At 36.8% G+C, this 20,219-nt stretch overlaps 1 protein-coding gene across 2 annotated transcripts in view; it reads left to right on the top strand.

Moving 5' to 3' along the window:
- Positions 1-20,219, top strand: part of ADAMTS6 (ADAM metallopeptidase with thrombospondin type 1 motif 6) — a 143,473-nt gene that overhangs the window by 92,372 nt on the left and 30,882 nt on the right. For both annotated transcript variants that reach the window (XM_035902263.1, XM_009646879.2), the window contains exons 12-17: positions 2,486-2,631; positions 4,897-4,960; positions 13,823-13,925; positions 15,051-15,184; positions 17,144-17,267; positions 18,532-18,612. In XM_035902263.1, the coding sequence (XP_035758156.1) occupies positions 2,486-2,631; positions 4,897-4,960; positions 13,823-13,925; positions 15,051-15,184; positions 17,144-17,267; positions 18,532-18,612 (652 nt within the window). The remainder of the gene's footprint in view (positions 1-2,485; positions 2,632-4,896; positions 4,961-13,822; positions 13,926-15,050; positions 15,185-17,143; positions 17,268-18,531; positions 18,613-20,219) is intronic.

Genomic DNA, 20,219 nt, shown 5'->3' on the forward strand with positions numbered 1-20,219 from the left:
AACCTTGTGTCTTTGGTTTTGGTTTTTTTTCTGAAGAATGGTGTGGTGGGTTGACCCCGTACAGCAGCCTGGCCTCCACCCAGTCAGTTGGTCACTACACACACACACACACGGGATAGAGGAGAGAATTAGAAGGGCAAAAGTGAGAAAAACTCATGGACTGAGCTAGATAGTTTAGTAAGTGAAAGGAAGGAAAGAAAATGTGAGTAAGAGACCAAAGGCAATCACTCACTACTTCCCACCAGTAGACTGCTGCCCAAGGCGGTTTCGGAGCAGTGGCTGCTTTAGAAACGCCCCCCCCTCCAGTTTTCCTGAGTGGAGTATGATGTTACAGGGTATGGGATATCCCTTTGGACAGTTTGGGTCAGCTGTACCTGCTGTGTCTTGTCCCTGATGTGTCTTCTCCCAACCTCTTGCCCAGACCCAGCCTACTCACTTGGGTGGCAGGTTGAGAAACTGAGGAAGCCTTGATGGTGTGCAAGCACTCTTCAGGAATAGCTAAAACATCGGTGTGTTATCCACACTGGTCACAAAACTAAAATGCAGCACCATATGCGCGGCTATGAGGAAAACTCTGTCCTGGACAGACCTGACAGAAAAGTCAATACATTTTGAACTTGAGATTTCAAATAGTATTCTTTGTCTTTTCTGTAGACCCATTAATGCTTGATTTTTGTTTCTCTGATAGAGGATGAAGCTTATAAACAGAAATGTGGTGGACTGTAACAGCTGTGTTTTAAAACAGGTACAGCACATACAGAGAAAAAAGAGGTCATGGAGCATAAAAATGCTTTGAGATAAGAAACAAGAATGAATGCGGCTAGAAAAATATGCTACAGGTTTCACTTATTGCGGAAATAACAAGGAAATAATATAATAAGGAAATAGATCAAATGGTACCATGTGTTCATATGCAAAATTATGTTGTATCTGGGTGCATTTGCTGATGATAAGCTACACAATTTAATATATCAGCTTAATGTATGTTCTTGAGAGCTACACACTTAAGACTGACACGTTTGACAGTCTAGAGTATCTTTTCTTCAAAATGAAATTTCTACTGGAAAAATACAGATTTTTATTCGTTTTCTTTAATTAACACTCTTTGCAATCCTTGTTCATATCAAACTCCTTTTAAGTCTTTTTTCTGAGTAATGACTGAAGGTTAAATTATCTTTCCAGTAGCTTTCAGAAAAATCTAGAGTAATTCAGGTCATTGTGAAGGGCTGCATTTACTTGTTTACGTGTGTCCCACATTGCTGGGCTTGAGGCTTTAGGTGAGCCTTAGGACTCAGGAGAAGAGAAAACATGGCTTTGCTGTACTTAACAGTATGAAGTCAACACTGAGTCTTCCAACAGTGGTTATGGGTGGACAGGGGTATGTCTACCTGTCCATCTCTTCCGTGTGTGTCTCAGTGCTTTTTGTCAAATTCATATGGATGATTTTGGACAGAGAAGTTGTCTAGGTTTCTTTTTTTGAAAGGGTCAATACTGTGTCTGTTACGGGAATTCAAGGAAGTTAAACAGCAGATGCCCACCTTTTAGAGGTGAAATGTGCAGATTCGGGTCACAGTAGACCTGAGGCTGTGCTCTACTCCATCACCTAAACCTGTAACATTGGGAAAGGGATATCTAACTGAGCTACTCCAGATGCTCAGTCATCCAGTAGACACCAGAATGTGGATCTAGCTGTGGGCTCCAGGATTATTTCTGAATGGCTTAAAAAAGGTTTCTGACTAAGGAAATTAAAAATTTATTTTAACAGACATTTGTGCGAATTGTCTGTCATTTTGTATGTCCGATGTAAGTAACAATATTGCAAAGTTTAAGTGTTTGCATGAGTGAAGTATGTGTGTTCATTCTGTCCCTGAACAAGTGGCCCTGAACAGTGGCACATGATTTTCTGTACCATGTCTAATGCTTTGGCACTACTTTTTATTATGTCTGTAGGTTTAGTATAAATGAAGTACTGCAACAAATTCTTCTTCCATTGTAACCTTGTCCAGATTTTCTTTTTTAAAATGTAAGGGAATACTTCCTTAAAAATACTACTGGAGAGAATTTTTCATTTTCCATAATGAAGCCGCTACATGAATCCTAAGTGGAGGGTGTTTAATTTATTAAACTAATCTTAGAAATGAATCTTAGTGTTCAAAAGAATGTAAGCAAATTGCAGTTCCTTTAATGTGAAACATTAAGGAGGATGTATGAAGAGAAAAAAAAAAAATCTTTATTTTAAGCTTGCTTTAACTTCTGGTGTGTGTTAGGGACCTATAATTCAGGACTTAGTGAAGACAATTAACAAATCACACACACCCTCACCAATGTCTAAACATGGCTAGAAAAAGTAAAATATTAGTCTTGTTATCTATACAGAGAATGCTAATGCCTATAATTGGTCATTGCCTGACCCTTATATTTTTCTGTCCTGATAACTCTGTCAGCCTGGAAGCTAATTTTATGTTTTTTTTGTGAAATCTTTCAGTGGTGTTATCAGGGAGAGTGCGTACCTTTTGGCACTTGGCCCCAGAGCATAGATGGGGGTTGGGGTCCATGGTCAATATGGGGAGAGTGCAGCAGGACCTGCGGGGGAGGAGTCTCCTCATCTATAAGACACTGTGACAGTCCAGCGTAAGTAGCTAAAGTAAGCCGGAGCCAACAAAAAGACACATTTGGAAATTATTCAGAACTGTGGTTTCACATGTTATCTGTAAAAATGTTTTGTTAGTTTGCCAACATTTGTCTTCAAAATAGCAGACAGAAAACTTAAACAGGAGGCGTTCACTAGACATACTTTTAACATTTTTAATGTATCTTACGTACTGTAAAGATAGCTGGATTTATATTTAGCAGTAACCAGAATGGTTTTCTTTCTGCAATTTGCTGTTCATGCAAAATATATTTAAATTATGCCTTAGATTTCTTTCTTAAGACATATTACCTCTGGTGCTTGTCTAGGATATAAAATAACTATTGCCAGTTACTTATTAAAAACTGAGTACAGTATTTCCAAGCTTTTGCATACAACTGGTTACTTACATATAAACCATAGTTAGTGGTATTATGTTGCATACAATACATCTACATGCAGTCATGTCCAACATGTCGTTGTGACTTCCCTCTGACTCTTAAAACAATTCAGCAACTTCTCTCCTTGCCACTACTTGCTATTGGTCCACCTACTCCCTCTTAAGAGGGGCCAGCTTCTCCACTACAGCTTGATCTGTTGTGTGTATCTGTACTGGTCCTGTCATCTGTCTGCTTTCCAATGCCCTGAGCACTGTTCCAGAGAAGGTCTGTCAGGTAAGTGCTCCTCTCTCTGTCATCAGTGCTTCTCAGATGAGGAGTGCTTACTTATTTCCTTTGCTGTTCTTTGCTGAATTCACTGCTTCATTGCTTTTTTCTGTCGTTGCTTGCCCTGTTCTGATTACATCATCACAGCTATAGGTCTTTGCAGAAGGATAGTTTTATTTACTCCGTACTTTGTTCTTGTCATGTCCCATAATCACTATTTCCATCACCATTATTAGTTTTTAAGACCACTTCTTCTTGAAAACACTAAGCTTTTGTGCTTCCTTCATGAAAATCCATTCTGTGGCTTCATTCCTTTCTTACCTTCTCTCTGTATGATTAGATTCTTTGTATCTTGCACCCACGTTTTGCAAGCTAGGCTGTATGTCAGCCACTGCGCTCTGCAAGACAGACACCATAATGTCACATTACTGCTGCTTAAGGTGGTCTGTTCACCTCCTGTCATTAGCAATAACTATCCAATCTGGCAAATAGGACTACTTACTGAATGGATTCAAAAGCAAAAATTATCCATACGCATCAATAACATGTCAGACTATGTTACTGAGAGAATAATAAATTAAATTCGTGGTTCTTTTCACAGCAGTATGTAAAAATGCTAGTGAAATGTTTGTTTGGAGCATGAGTAATTTCCTAAGATTTTCTAACTGCTTCTGTCACCACATATATGGGTTGGTGTGTTGAAAGGTGATTAAATGTTTAACAGTACAGCAAGCAAATGCATTTGGGGAGGAATACGTCTGCAGTTAGGAAAAAACCTCCTTTTGGTTCAAGGTTAATGTTGCCTGGTTAAATATCTGTAATGTGTAAGGTAGTATTTTCTTCTTAGTTAATTGTTAAATTCTTGTATTTCTTTTTATAAAACAAACACAGAGTGTTTTTCCATTCTGCTTTCAAGTTATGAGCCAAAGAGCTGATGTCTGATTAGTCTTCCATTTAAGTCAATGTTATTTCATTATTTGACCTCTGTGGAAGATAGATAAGGTTCTTCAGCAGTTTGGGAATTTAGGACCCAATGTCTTATTCACACTAATGGAACCTGCTTACTCTGGATTTTCCTCAGATTTAATACTGCTTAATTCAAATCAGAATCAGATTCTTGAACTAGAAGCAGCAGTCTTTGCTGGCTCCATTATTTAGCAGGCAGTGTTTCTTCATTTTGCTATATATTTAAGTATAATATGACAAGATTTTTTTAAAAAAGTATCACATAGATTGTTTACACATTTCTCATTCTAGTTTTACAAAGCAAGCAAATAATTAAAACCAGTGTCTTTTTAGTATGTTCAAAATACAATTAAACTGTATTGCTTGGGATCTATGCAAACTAGAATGAATACTATAGAAGTGATAATTTTCAAGTACCCCATATTGTTTTGTATCTGTTCCAATTCAAGTCAATGCTACAATTCTTGCTAAATAAAATATTTTAAAATCTCACCTTAAAACTTCCATGTAATTTTATTTTTATTTCTGTAATATATAGCTCTTGGACTTGTATTTATACTAGTAATGCATTAGTATATCTCATGAACTTGTGTTTGTACTAATACATATACTAATACATAAAATGTGTTTTTCCAGGCCTTCAGGTGGAGGCAAATACTGTCTTGGAGAAAGGAAACGGTATCGCTCCTGTAATACTGATGTAAGTAAATTTTGTTCCACTGTAAAAGTGTAGTCAACTTGTCTGTTTTACATTTTAGCAGCAATGGATACGTTTTTCCTAGTTCAGAAAAGCTGTGAATTCAGCATTTTACTGGCAAACAGATCTGTAGGGCACTTCTGTATTGCAGGCACCCTTTGTGTTCTGCTAAATGTTAGAATCCCTGTCTCAATGTGATGCCCAGCTGGTGCCTTTGCATTAAGGCCTGGAGTGAGTTCAGCTTGAGCATCAACGTTAAAGGTGAAAAAGGAGCATTACACATCAGAGCAAAGGTCTGTCTAGCCCAGTGTCTTGTCTCCCATCAGTGGTCAGTTACAGGTGTTTAGGGAAAAATTATAAACTTTTAGCAGCCAAGGCATGACTTTTCTGTGGATATACTGTATGAGTTTCCAGAAGCTGGGTGTCTATAAAGATTTTTTGAGATCCACATCGTATCTGTACCATATTAACTGCCACAAATGGAAGTATCTACCATGAATCCACTTTTAAACACTCCCCCTTTTATACCTTTATTACTTCCAGTGCTAATGTGTTACACAGTCCTCTCATACATTCTGTGAAAATTTATTTCTTTGATGTGTTTTAACATGCTGTTTTGCCATCAGGTGTCTGCTGGCTCTTGTATTACCAGAATGATCATGAAGTTTTATTTAATGCTGAGCCCATCAAATAATGAACTACCACTGAGGGGATGGGGCAGAGTATAAATGTATAAAATCGAATCATGAACCTAAATTACAAGTTCAAATAAGTTAAAAATTGAACCAGAAAAAAGTGCACATCAATGAAGAATTTCACTAGTAAGTTTCTAAGTCAGTAGCACTACAAATCTAAACATGCCTTCATATTATTTTAGCTTCAAATTACTCTTAATTTTCTTCTTATATCAAGAAAGTTTATAACAATGGGAGAATTTGTACATAGAGATGTTGTTTATCTTTTGATAATATTTCAGGAAAAAACCCAATAGTTAATATGCTGATTCCTTGAAAAAAAGCCTTGGGTTTATGATCATTGCTAATTATCGTAAGTATTAGATCTGCAAACTTCTCTGTGGAGGTTATTCTCAGTATTAGGTAGTACTACAAATTTCCGAATCAAAAATGACTTTCCTGCTGCTAATCACAGCTTCTCTGTTCACACAGCCAGGAAATGTGTTAGGCCTCTGCCAACTTTTCTGTTTATTTGGGATTGATATCAGGCAAAGTGTAACCCAGAATATTCTATTTGTCATTTTCAAATGATGACCTCTTTACATTACACTGTTTCAGTTTCTGCACACAGTCTAAGATTTATTAAAAAATACACATTTGAACACTGGAGCCCTCCTCCCTTAAGTCTTCGAGGACTCTTGTGAGGTAGTTGCCCAGGCATTCTTACTTAAAATGTATTTCTCCAATAGATATTATTTAGCATCTGCCACAGTAACTAGTATACAAGAAAGTTTATATAATATGTAATCCTGCTCCTTCACAAATATACAACAATTTCTAATGTTTTTTTTATTAACAGTTGTACCATAACTACCTATGATACCATTTAAATGTTGCTATGACTTGTTTTATTCTTATGTTATTTCTTATTGTCAGACACTTTTCACACAGTTTTATTCTTACTTGGGTTTGCTTCCCTCATTCTCTATTTGTTTATTACTGAGTGGAAGCTTATAGGGTCACAGAACGAACATCTAGAAGGTATCTGAGGAGGCCATTCAGGCTATTTCCTGGCTCAAAGGCAAAATCAACTGTCATTAAACTGATGGTTAGGCATCTGACCTGTTCTGAAATACCTCCAGTCTGGAAGATATCATTAGAATTCTTCAATATCCTTACAGTCAGGACAGTTTTCATAAAATATAGTGTATGTTTTCCCATCCTTCTGTTTGCTGACTACTATGATGTCTCTTCATAGTCTTCTTTACACTAGACAGTCTCTGTGTTAATAGTCTTTGGGATTCCAGTAGTGCACATCTCTTGAAGTGTGGTGCCCAAACCTCTGCACAGGATGCTAGCTGAGGCCTGTCAGGGATACCTTGTCAGACTTAGAACATAGTCTGCCATCTTAGTGATGGGATTCCATTTATTGCATTCATTTTTCTTACAGGAGTGACAGTATGTATTGATCCATAATGCCCAAATCCCTTTCTTAAGAGCTGCTGTTTTAGGAAGTCATTCCTCAGCTTGTGCTTGCACAGCTGATTGTTCCTACTCAAGTAATTTGCATCCATTGCTTTATTAGAAACCACTGCTCCAATTTATCAAAATCTTTTAAAATTATAGTCCTCTATTCCAAAATATTCGTTCCTTACCTATACTCAGATCTCAATCAATAATTTAAAGAAGAAATTGGAAAGGAAACTTTGCATTTCATTGTCTAGGCCTTAAAACAAATCCTGAACAATTGCACACTAAAGCCAGGCAATTTGGAAATTACATTCTTACAGTTTGACTATGAATAACTTTTTTAGCATATTTTTGGGTTATGATTTTCCAGTGCATAAACATATTGGTACTTACAGAAGTTTAAATTTACTGCCTTAACGGTTTTGATGATTGTAGTCTATTTCTTCTATAGTAATATTTAAAGTTCTACATAACTAAGAATTGCTGAGACTAGTGGATTTTGTTTCAAGATTTATGATAGTCCTTAGCGCTTGATGTTTTTAATGGAATGGTATGTTTGATTAATGTAACTGTTAAAAGCATGCAAAACTGTCATTGTTTTTATGAAAAATGTGTTGTTTGTACATCTTTTCTGTTGAAGTTTATTTTGTAGTGTCAAGATTCATTGTCTGTCTGTAATTTTCAAAGTAGCACTCCCTAAAGCTCCTACTATTCATAAACCAAAAAAACTTCATTTTGACTTCATTTTTCTTTTAGAGATTAATTAGTTCTGTTGCCCTTTCTTTTGACCATTTTAATTCTTTGGAAACAGCACATGCAGTCCTACTAGGCTTATTTCTCATCAAACACTTCCAAAGCCATATATGACTTCTTAATTCAAAAGGCATCTGCTAATGGAAACATTGAGATCAGCAGAACAGAGCATTAGCTAATGAGTTCTGGAAACAAAAGGATGGTAGAAAGAACACACTGATCAGAAAACTTCTTTTCTACCACTAACCACACTATCTGTACAAAAATGTATTTATTTTTCCAGCCACAGCATTTTTAATTTAAAAAAAATACAAAATGCTGGTAGAATTACATGGCACATCATTACTCAGTTGAAGTAACAAATTGTCTGATTTAAAATATATATAGGATGTGAAGCTTAATTTGATATATATCTAGAACTGTAAAAGCCTCCTAATTTTTTTATATGGTAAAAAACATATTTTGCTTACAAGTCCTGTGAATGGTTTACCTAAACAAAAGTATTTGTCTATACATACCTTTAAAAGATTCTTTGTCTTAAGTCTTTTCCCTTAATAGAATGTAGGCAAATGTTTTTTGTTGGTTCTTTCCATTATGAATACATTCACATATATACTGTTCATTGATTTCCTAATTTTAATATTTTCAAGCATATTTCTTCTAAAATGCATTCATGCAAGGAGCTATGTCTTAGAACAGTACCTGAGTTTCAACTGTCACCCCTCTGGTTGTGTTTTGCATCTTCTGTGAGGTGTAGTACAGACCTTTGTTAATAAGAAACACAGTGAGTTAAATTACTGAAGTCTGCATGACTTTAAGCTCCAAGATAAACAGATTTCTGTGAGATAAGATGTTTGGTGTCACATCAATGTTAGTTCAATGTTTTGTTAACACTTCTTAGACAATTTGGTTTTGCTTCAGTCTTAAATTTTATGTTCTTATTAAAGCAAATGGGTTTTTTTAACTCAAAATTTTAATTATTTCATCATCATCTTCTCAGGACCTTCTTCAGACACGATTTCAAGTTCTTATACATTTGTTAGAATCCTATCTTATGATTTGTAGTCTCCTAAAAGAGCATTTGGAAACACAAGCAGCCTGTTGCTTGAGAAGTGTTATCAATGTACTGTAACTGCATGAAAGAATGAAATATCTTGCCTAATAAAGAGAAGCAGTTATTCTACATTTACCTTGGGAAAAGAGTACATACACAAAGAGACAGTGCTGAAGAACTGACATTTTGCAAACACATATTGTAGCTTATGTTGCAGTAAATATTTTGCATTTCTATATCTATGATTTTCATAGAATCATAGAATACTAGGTTGGAAAGGACCTCAAGGATCATCTGGTCTAACCTTTTGTGGCAAAAGCGTGGTCTAGACAAGATGGCCCAGCATCCTGTCCAGTTGAATCCTAAAAGTGTCCAATGTTGAGGAATATACCACTTCCTTGGGGAGATTATTCCAATGGCTGATTGTTCTCGTCGTGAAAAATTTAACTCTTGTGTCCAATAAGAATCTTCCCAGGAGTAACTTGTACCCATTACCCCTCTTTTCCATGTGACTCCTTGTAAAAATGGAGCCTCCATCTTCTTTGTAGCCACCCTATCAATATGGGAACATGGTGAAAAGGTCTCTCCAAAGCCGCCTTTTCTGAAGGCTGAACAAACCCAATTCTCTCAGCCTTTCCTCATACAGCAGGCTTCCCAGTCTTTTGATCATCTTGGTGGCCCTTCTCTGGACCCTCTACAGCCTGTCCACATCTGTTTTGCATAGTGGGGACCAGAACTGAATGCAATATTCCAGGTATGGCCTGACAAGCGCTGATTAGAGTGGGATTATGACTTCTTTATCTCTGCTGGTGATGCCCCTGTTGATGCAACCCAGCATCCTGTTGGCCGCCTTGGCCACAGCAGCACACTGCTCACTCATATTGAGCTTGTTGTCCACCAGGTCCCCTGTGTCCCTTTCCACAGAGCTGCTCCTCAGCCGGGTAGATCCGCGGCTGTGATGCACTCCTGGGTTATTGTTTCCCAGGGGCAAAACCTTACACTTGTCATTGTTGAACTTCATAAGGTTCTTGTTAGCCCACTCTTCCAGCCTATCGAGGTGTTCCTGCAGGGTGGCTGTCCCTTCCGAAGTGTCCACTTCCCCACTCAATTTGGTATCATCAGCAAACTTAATCAGGCTACACTTGATCCCATCATCCAGATCACTTACAAAGATATTAAAGAGTGTTGGGCCCAGTATTGATCCCTGGGGGACAGCACTTGTAGCAGGTTGCCAGTTTGAAAAGGAGCTATTTACCACCACCCTCTGGGTGTTGCCCATCAGTGAGTTCCCCACCCACCGCAAGGCCCACTTGTCCAGACTGTAATGCATCAGTTTCTCTAGGAGGAGGCTGTGGGAAACTGTATTGAAAGCCTTGGGGAAATCCAGGCAGACGGTGTCCACCACTAGCCCCACGTCAACTGAGCAGGTTACTTTGTTGTAGAAGGAGATCAGGTTTGTCAAGCACAATTTTGAATGCATTTCTTGAGGTCATAGCCTTTAGTTTTACTTCTGCTCAGGAATCGATGAGATACTGAAAAAGACAGGAAAATTATGCAACAGCAACAAATTTACAGGTTGCATTTTATGCTTCAGATTACAGGATGGTGCAGGTTTCAGGCTATCATTTGGTAACTGCAGTCTTCAGGATGACTGCCTGAAAACTACTAAATCCACCTGAAAGCTGGATTAAAACTAATGATTTGGACAAAGAGCAAGATCCTGAGATGAGCGATAGCACTTGTCAGTATTTCAGGATTTGCTGAGAGGACTTAGCCACTAAGATGGAAACTTCTTTTATTGGAAAGGTCACCAAATCTGCCTGTGAATTGATGGATTTGCATTTTTAGAGCTAAAGACATCTGGTTATGTAAAAGCTTTGATATCATTGGTATATTAGTTTGTGAAATTAATTTAACAGTAGTTGCAGTATAGAAAACCAGTAGTCTTCAGGACTACTAAAACCAGATAAAATACCAAGAAAGCAGGAACATTGTATGAGAGGCTTCGCTCCTGTAGTTCCTTTAGCTGCTCCTGAGTATTGCCAGCCTTGTCTGCTGTTCTTGTCAGCAGTGAGGTTGTAGACTATGCATACTTGTTTGTAGTAGGTTTTCTGTCAGGCTGCCAGAGCTGTGTTCAAGAAGAAAAGAGGGTACTAACAGTGATTTTAGCAGTTTAGATGGTAGAAAAAACTGAATATATATGTAATAGGGTAAAAGACTTTGTTCTGCTTAGAAGACGACTGCTGGACATCATCTTGTACAGTTCCTCTTGCTCAAACCTCAAATAGGTTGCCCAGGACCATGTCCAGATGGACTTTGAATATCTCCAAGGAGGGAGATTCCACCACCTCTTTAGGCAACCTGTACAAGTGCTCGGTCACTCTCAGGGTAAAAAAAAAGTTTTGTGATGTTAGGAGGAACCTGTGTTTCCGTTTGTGCCCATTGCCTCCCATCCCTTCACTGGGCACAACTGGAAAGATTCTGGCTCCATCCTCTTTACACCCTCCCTTCAAATATTTGTACATATTGATGAGATCCCCCCCCAGGGCCTTCTCTGCTTCAGGCTGAACAGTCCCAGCTCTCTCAATCTTTCCTCATATGAGAGATGCTCTAGGCCCTTTGTGGCCCTTCATTGGACTCTCTCCAGCATGGCCATGTCTCTCTTGTACTGAGGAGCCCAGAACTAAACACAGTACTGTATCTGCGACCCCACCAGTGCTAAGTAGAGGGGAAGGATCACCTCCCTGGACTTGCTGTTGGCACTCCTATTGCAGCTCAGGATAACATTAGCTTTCTTTGCCACAAGAGCACCTTGCTGGCTGATGTTCAGCTTTGTGTCCACCAGGGCTCCTAGGGCCTTTTCTACAAAGCTCCTTTCTAGCTGGTTGGCCCCCAGCATGTATTGGGGCATGGGGTTGTTGCTCCCCAGGTGTGGGACTTTGCAATTCTCCTTGTTGAACTTCGGAGATTCCTGTGGGCCCATTTTTCCAGCCTGTCCCAGTGGGCAGCAGCACAACATTCTGGCATATCAACCCCTCTTCCCTGTTTTATCTTATCAGCAAACTTTTTGAGGGTGTACTCTTCCCCATTATCCAGATCATTTATGAAGTGATATTGTTGCCTCAAAATAGATCCGAGATCACCATCAAACAAGAGAAGCAAGACTACATCTCAAAGATCAGATTGCAGGAATTTTTTTAACACTGTAAATATGGAAGTCATGATCTTTCTTTACTCATCTTCATATTTTATTGTTTTGTCCTAGTGTAAATATTTAGAAAAATTATTAGTGGGAATGATTTAATTAATTTGTAGGGGGAACTTGGTGCGGTTAGAATACCAGCCATATAAATTAGTACCTAAGCTAGTAGGACTGAAGAATAGGGTGCAGTAGCTAGTATCATAGAGATTTGGACTCAAGCTTTGAGGTGGATCAAGACTGACCCTTCTACTGCTTGGAGAATATGATGTGAAGAGACAAATTTAATTTGTGTTACTGTTAAAAAAACCTCTTAAAAATTCTTACTGTTTTATTTACATAGTTATTTTTTATTCTCACTGTTGTCATTTGAAGGATTATTGAAGTAGTTACACTACTTTTTTTTTTTTTTTCCCACCAGTAAATATATTCAAAAATGTGTTTTCATTAGCAGGAGATAATAGAGTGATTTCTAGAGAAAATCTAAAATTTAAATGCAGCCTAATGTTCACTGTTTTAATTTGTATTGCAACAGCTTTAAAACTGAAGAAAAAAATTTCCAGTTTCTGAATCATATTACAATGGGCTGGCTGTTCTAAGAGCTTGATTAATGTGTACTGAGAATAATAATTATTATGTCAATATTTGCATGGCACAGTAAATTTTTATCATCCGTGTTTATAGAGACCCTTTCACTTGAATGCATTTCAGATTCCTGAACACTGCTAACTGGCTTAGATACATAGGAAGACTAAAATTTCCATAAAATAGACTCTTCTGTTGCTCATAAAATAATAATATTTATTAACACCACTGATTTCTGTCAAACAAATTCTTTTCTCTTTCAGTCTAAAAATGATTTTAATTTGTATTTCAAATACTTTGTCTGATGAAGCTTGTGATTTCAAAAGGTACTTAAACATTCATAACAATGTTTAATGAGCTCTGTAAATTCTGGGCGTATTCAAGATTAGTTGTCATTATTATTTCAGACCTGCTGATGAAAAATGTGAGAAGTAATAAAGAATTCTGTTTCTTCTATAATTCTTTCCAAGCTGAATTTCACTTACATCTGCCCTCATTCCAAGGAAAAAAGATTTTTTACAGTTTTGTAATTGGTAATGCAAAGTAATGAAAATTTAAATGAAAGCAATTTTTATTTCTTCATGCTTGGAGACATAAAAATCAGAGCCAAACATGATATCTTTTCTCATTCTCAGCCTTAACTCAATGCTTTTGTCAAGGCTGCAAGTAAGCAGAGGTAATAAAGCTCTTTAGAAAGTGGTTTAATTTTTTTTCTTGATGTCTTAGTAACATGTTTCAGTACAGCTGCTTAGTACAGTATAACTGAGCCTACAGCTCTTACCAAAATTATTTTAATTTTTTCAGCTGTTTTTAATGTGTGTTTATAAGGAGGTATCTGATGGATTGATTGTAAAGCATAGTTTGATGTGATTTTGATTGCCCAATTTTATGGGAACTGTTATGTAATACTTACCTCTGTTTAAATTACTTCAGCTACTTCATGCCAGCCCTAACATTGCAAAATAGACACTTCAACTGTAAAGTGATGAAGCAAGTTTCAGAATCAGTGCCACAAAATAAAGCAAGGAACCACCTCCTGGGTTTTTTCCATGATTATGTTTGCAATATAAGCGTTTCTTTTATGTTGATATTTGGAAGAAATTAACCTTTTTTTTGTCTTACTGTTTTAGCCATGTCCTTCAGGGGCCCGTGATTTTCGAGAAAAGCAATGTGCAGATTTTGACAATATGCCTTTCCGGGGAAAGTATTATAACTGGAAACCCTACACTGGAGGTAATGGTTAGCTTTGCAGAAATTTTATCATATGTGAAGTATTCAAAATTACATGAATGCTATATAGAGAGTAATGTTTGTAAATAGATAGCTTTGATTGAGATATAGTGAGCTAAGTTTGCTAAGCTTGTACTTTTGTACAGTCAATTGCTGAAAATGTTGCAGAAGATTCATCTCTATTCTGGTAGAATTTTGATTTACTGTGAAGGGGAGTGAGCATCATTTTAGGGACTCCACTTTAAAAATCTGGAGCCCCTCTTCACCTGCAGTTACAATAGAATTAGAGATTCCATAGGTAATCTGTAAAAAAAAAAAAAACCTCACAGTAAGTTTTCCTTTCTTAAGGTCAGAGTATTAGGAAAAGGAGAAAGAAGTGAAAGCATTTATAAGAGTCCCTAAAGACTATTTCAGTAATTGAATTATAAATAATTGCACTGTGCAATACAAGGGTATTTTGCAGCAGAGAAGAGGGCTGTAATTTCTTTTTCTCTTTGAGACAGTTTAATCAAGTTTAGTTATGTTTCTGTTGTCATTCAAAGTTTGTAGGTTGCCCTTTTATTATTTTGTTTTTTCCTGTTCTAAAACCTGAGTGAATTAGTCCATGTTCCCCTTGTGTTCTTGTATTTTATTGACTTGAATGTTTTACTCTTAGTTTTTTAGACTAAAAGCCTAAGAAGGATCATTGTGATCATGTGGTCTAAGCTGTAGTGTAACTCAATAGGACTAAATTCCTAACTGAAATAGTTTGATCTTGGTTTTGAAATTTACCCTGATATACTTCTAGCACTACATTCTTTTGTTATTCTTGTTTTTCAAATGGTGAAGTGGTATCCTTATTGTTTTAAATTGTTCAATAATCATTAGGGTTGTGTTAACATTATGGAATCGTTATGGAGCCAGCCAACCTTGCCATATCTTACTATGCGAAATAATCTTTTTTGCAAGAAAGAAGAATCAAGTAGAGAAATCAATAAAGGGAAGTTAAATAAAGTGTATACATTATATGTGTCAGGTATGAGATAAGCTTATAAATTTCAGATCTGCTTATGCATACATATTTTTAACTAATTGTTAACTTTTCAAGATTTCTGTTGGGTTTTTTTTTCATTCATTTTTGTTGTCCAGGTGGGGTTAAACCATGTGCATTAAACTGCTTGGCTGAAGGTTATAATTTTTACACTGAACGTGCTCCTGCAGTAATAGATGGGACTCAGTGCAATGCTGATTCACTGGATATCTGTATCAATGGAGAATGCAAGGTTACAAATGTTTTATAAAGTACTTACGGATTACTTTGTTGTGTCTGCTACCTCCTACATTTAATTGCAGTACTTGTTTGTTACTTATGTGAAATGGAAATGTTGACAGGTCAAGTTGTTAATGAAAGAGTAAGATTGAGGAAAAAAAAGATAAAAAAGGTATTGCATAAATGAGACAAATTGTTTGAATTTCAGTAGCTTCTCACAGGCTTTCATAGAATCCTTCATTTTGTCTTCCTTTTTCTTGCTTTATGGTTTATGTTGAGGAATCGATGGAAAGGGCAACAGGAGATTAACAGAAATCTTGCACTGTTCTAAGGCCTGTTCCATCTTTCCAATTAGAACACCACTCTGGCTGAAAAACAGTAAATGTGAATATACTAATCTAAAACTAATGTTTGTCTCTAGTTTGTTCAATTCTGCTGTTTATGTAATTGAAACGGAAAGTTGTCACTATTGCTCTGTAGCAAAAAAAAAAAAGCATATAATGACACAAGTATTTGCTATTTACTAAAAATCTGGTTATCTTGTAAGATTCCTATAGAATTGAATTACATAAATTTGCATAAATTGGAGGTCTGTGTCATACTTTTGGTTATATACATCCCACTGCCTCTTCAGTTTAGCAGTGTTTAATTATGTGCTTAAATCTAGGCATCTAAATAGTGCTGGTGACTCTAAAAATGATTTGATTTCACTGAAACCACTAACATAACTAAAGCTTAACCCGATGTTTTGCTAAACCGAGGGCTGAAGATGTATGTTTATTGAATAATATGATGAGATCAAAAGCATTTGTCATATATTAGTAAACTAATGGAAAAAAAAGCACAAGAAATGACCTGTGGAATTCTGGTTTTATTTTTTATATTTATACATAAGAAGATTTTAGTAGTCCTGAGAAATCTTCTAAAACTAATAATCAGACTAAATCTCAACTCGAGAATGAGCTATATAATAAAGTTGGGCCTCTGTCTTCTTGGTGAATCAGAAAGTCAAAATGCAAATGGTTAGAATAATACTATTTTGTCAATTACTTAAAGCATTTTAACTTCTCTTTTGACCTGTGTATTACTTGTTTACAACATGGTAGATAATATTGCTAGACAGTAAACAAAGTTATGTAGCTGCCTCCTTTTTTGTATATATCCTCGAAAAAATTGGCAAGCTACAATGTTCATTCTCTGTCTTTTTTTTTTTTTTAAGGATCCAGCTGTCTCTTTTTCATTAGCTTTGTAATAGGGTTGAATGAATAAGTTATAGGAAGCTAATCATTGTTCACTGTACATAGATTTCTCAAGTAGATTATCAGAAATGTAATGTACTTTTTATGATCAGTTATAGACATCTCTTTTTTCCAAAGTCTTTTGAATCCTATCTAATACAGCATGTAATTCAGCCTTTCACTATTTCATTCTGCTTTCATTCTTACAGTGAAGTCATTTACACTTTACATTCAAACTTAGGAAAATAACTGCAAGTTTTGCCTGGAGGATGTGGAAATACGGTCTATGAAGCTGTAAATGCCTTTGGGAACAATAATACTATTTATGATGCATAAGTGTTTAAGGAAAACACAGCAGATGTTTAGTTTAACAAAGCAATATAGGTGGAACACAGCTGTTTTTATTACATAAAAACATCACTATTCATTTATCGATAACTAGTAATTACATTGTTTGTAAAACACTGTGACATCACTTCCTGAAAGTCACAGTAAAAATACAAAGTACTTACTAATCAAGATTTGGTAACAACCCAAAATGTGGATTGTTCTTGTTTCTGATTTTTTTTTTTCCTGGTAAGTGAAAATCCACTTATGGTAACAGCTATCACAAACAGAGTAGATAAAAAAAAGAACTGAGTATCACAAACTGGAGAGAAACACTTCAAAAAATTACGAAGATAGTGGTGCAACACCATCATCCTGTTAAAGTGTTTGTTCTTATCTGTTCTTAGCATGTAGGTTGTGATAATATTTTGGGGTCTGATGCTAAGGAAGATAGATGTCGTGTTTGTGGAGGAGATGGGAGTACATGTGAAGCCATTGAAGGTTTCTTCAATGATTCATTGCCCAGAGGAGGTATGCACATATATTTCCATTCCATTGCACAGTGCTTTTAGATGACTCTTTAGAAAATAACAGTGCTGCATTGATTTCCAGCACAACATTGCTGCTGGTCATTCATGTAGACTCCTTTTGCCTCATTGTTTCCTTTTTCTGTATTAGTTTGGATTTATGTCAAATACAGCAATATGTTTCATTACTGAACACTTAGTTCTTACGGTCTCTAATGCACTTAAAAGAAGTTGGTGTGGGTCTTTTTTTTATTTAGTTATGGTGGTATAGTAAGAGTAATGTCATGTATGGTTTTAATTTTTATCGTAGAATCTAATATTTAGTCATACATGAAATTTTAGAATAGAAATAATCGGAAATGTCTCTTAAATTCATCTTATTAAGAACTCAGGAAGTGTGTATGGGCAATCAGTTTAAAGCTTAGCTCAAAAAAGACGATATTAATTGTTGCAATCTTAGTGTTATCAGATTTGGACTTCAGAATACAGGAAAAGGACTGATGCTCCAGAGTCAATTCAGTTCAGTGAGGGACCACTAAGATTCCTGGGGTCTGGAGCACTTGCCCCCTTGTGAGGAGAGGCTGAGAGAACTGTTCATACTTAGCCTGGAGAAGAGTAGGTTTGTGGGAACCTAGTATTTATCAGTCTTCCAATATCTATGAGGAGGTTATGGAGAAGACAGAGCCAGGCTCTTCACAGCGGTGGGTACATGGTGGGACAAGAGACAGTGGCAATTGAGACAATTGAAACAAGTCAGGTACTGACTGAATGGAAGGAAAAAATTTTCCCCAGGAGGACAGTCCAGTGGATCAGGTTGCCCGGAAAGGTTGTACAGTTTCCATCTTTGGAGTTTTTCACAACCCAGCAGGATAGAGCACTGAGTAATTTTTCTGATCAACTAGCTGACCGTGCTTGTAGCAGGATGTTGAATTAAATGTCTGTCTGAGGTCCTCTCCAAGCTGAATTATCCTGTGATCCTAAGTTCATTTTATACTTCAATTATTTGTGATACATTGTTGAAAAGGCTTTATAAGCACTTAAATAAAGGAATTCCTGCCTACATGGTAAGTTCTTGCTATCACTTTCAAATTTTGTGTGAAATTTTAAAGTTTTCCTTTATATCACATGAAAGAAAATATTCAAGTACATTTGAATCCCATGTCTCATACTGATTTTTAGTAGTAAATAATTTATTAATTATTAGTTTAATGAGTAATACTGATTAACATAAACAAGAACAAATAAAATTAGGTAAATTTGTCTTACAGGCTACATGGAAGTGATTCAAATTCCAAGAGGTTCTGTGCACATTGAAATAAGAGAAGTGGCAATGTCAAAGAACTACATTGGTAAGAACATGGTTTAAGTAGCAGACTGTAATTAAGTCAGAATTTATGTTGTGGTTTGAAGGTACATTTTCTGGTTTGGCCAAATGATACACATAGTAGAAGCAGCAGAGGGAATTGTTAGCTGTTAATATTAGGTTGTGATCATACAGTTGCAGCAGTTGGTTAGGATGTATTCTCTTGAATGGAGCTGATGAAATACATCATGTAATTCCTCCTTGTCCATTCAGTGCGAAATCAGTTCAACTTCACTATAGTTAGAGTGTCAGACTTGAGCTGAAGTGGGTGAGGAACACTCAAATGATCTACTGTCCCACTCTGAGGTACTGTCTTCCATCTGGGAAGTCTCTGATTTTGGGGGATTATGCCATTGTAAAACATAATTTTATTCTTGGAATGTTTATTTGTCAACAGCCATAGTTATTTAAATGCTAACAATACCGTCTCCTTATCTTAAGGCAATTTAATGTATTAATTCCACAGTGTTTCTGTGTTGCTGTGTTATAGGGACTAGATACCATCCCTGTTTTATAGATAAGGAAAATGAGGTGCAAAAAACCTAGGTGCTTAATTGAGATCATTCAGGAAACCTGCTGTAAAGCACAGAATTAAATTAAAATTTCCAGATTATTATTCCTTTCTTTAGAGACTGTGTTAAATTCACTTTCTGTTTTTTTTAATACTGATAGGTACAAATCTGGCTTCGTTGAACTCAAAACAACATGCAGTTCTGAAAGTCTCTGTAGCCTGCTTTGCGCAGCAGTTTGTCCACAGTAGTGCAAGAACACTCATTTCTTAGTCAAAAATTAATCTATTTTGGATTAGCTATTTTAGCTGATTAGTTGTACAGCAAAATAACAGATTAACCCAACCAAAAGCTATTACCCGTTCAGGCTGAACAGCAGCTGTTGAAGCTACTTTTGTCAGTCAGTACTTCACGTAGTTGGTATACATAATACTAACGTGTTGGAAAGGATTATGATGCCTGTGTTAGAAGGGCAGTTATCCTAGGTACATTAATTCCTAAATCGATTTTATTGATAATAATGGTACCTTTTACTGTTGGATGCCTACTTGTCTTTCTGCTGCCCCCACCCTTCTGTAATTCAGCATATAATCAATCTTCCTCCTTTCTTCAGGAATAATAACACCACTACTCCAGCAGTATAGTGCTTATTATTCTTTCAGCATCACACTCCCTGTGGCCCCTCCTCCACATCAAAATATACTGTGGATAAGGTTGCTCATATATCCTATGCTGACATTTCAAACAGAGGTGGTGGGAGAGAGCCCTGCCGAGAGGGACTTGGGGGTACTGATGGATGAAAAGCTAGACATGAGCCGGCAATGTGCGCTGGCAGCCCAGAAGGCCAACCGTACTCTGGGCTGCATCAGGAGAAGCGTGGCCAGCAGGTCGAGGGAGGTGATTCTGCCCCTCTGCTCTGCTCTGGTCAGACCCCACCTGGAGTCCTGCGTCCAGCTCTGGAGCCCTCAGCACAAGAAGGACATGGAACTGTTGGAGCGGGTCCAGAGGAGGCCACAAAAATGATCCGAGGGCTGGAGCCCCTCTCCTGTGAGGACAGGCTGAGGGAGTTGGGGTTGTTCAGCCT

Source organism: Egretta garzetta, unplaced genomic scaffold, assembly GCF_000687185.1.
Source record: "Egretta garzetta isolate BGI_Z169 unplaced genomic scaffold, ASM68718v1 scaffold439, whole genome shotgun sequence".
NCBI lineage: Eukaryota > Metazoa > Chordata > Aves > Pelecaniformes > Ardeidae > Egretta > Egretta garzetta.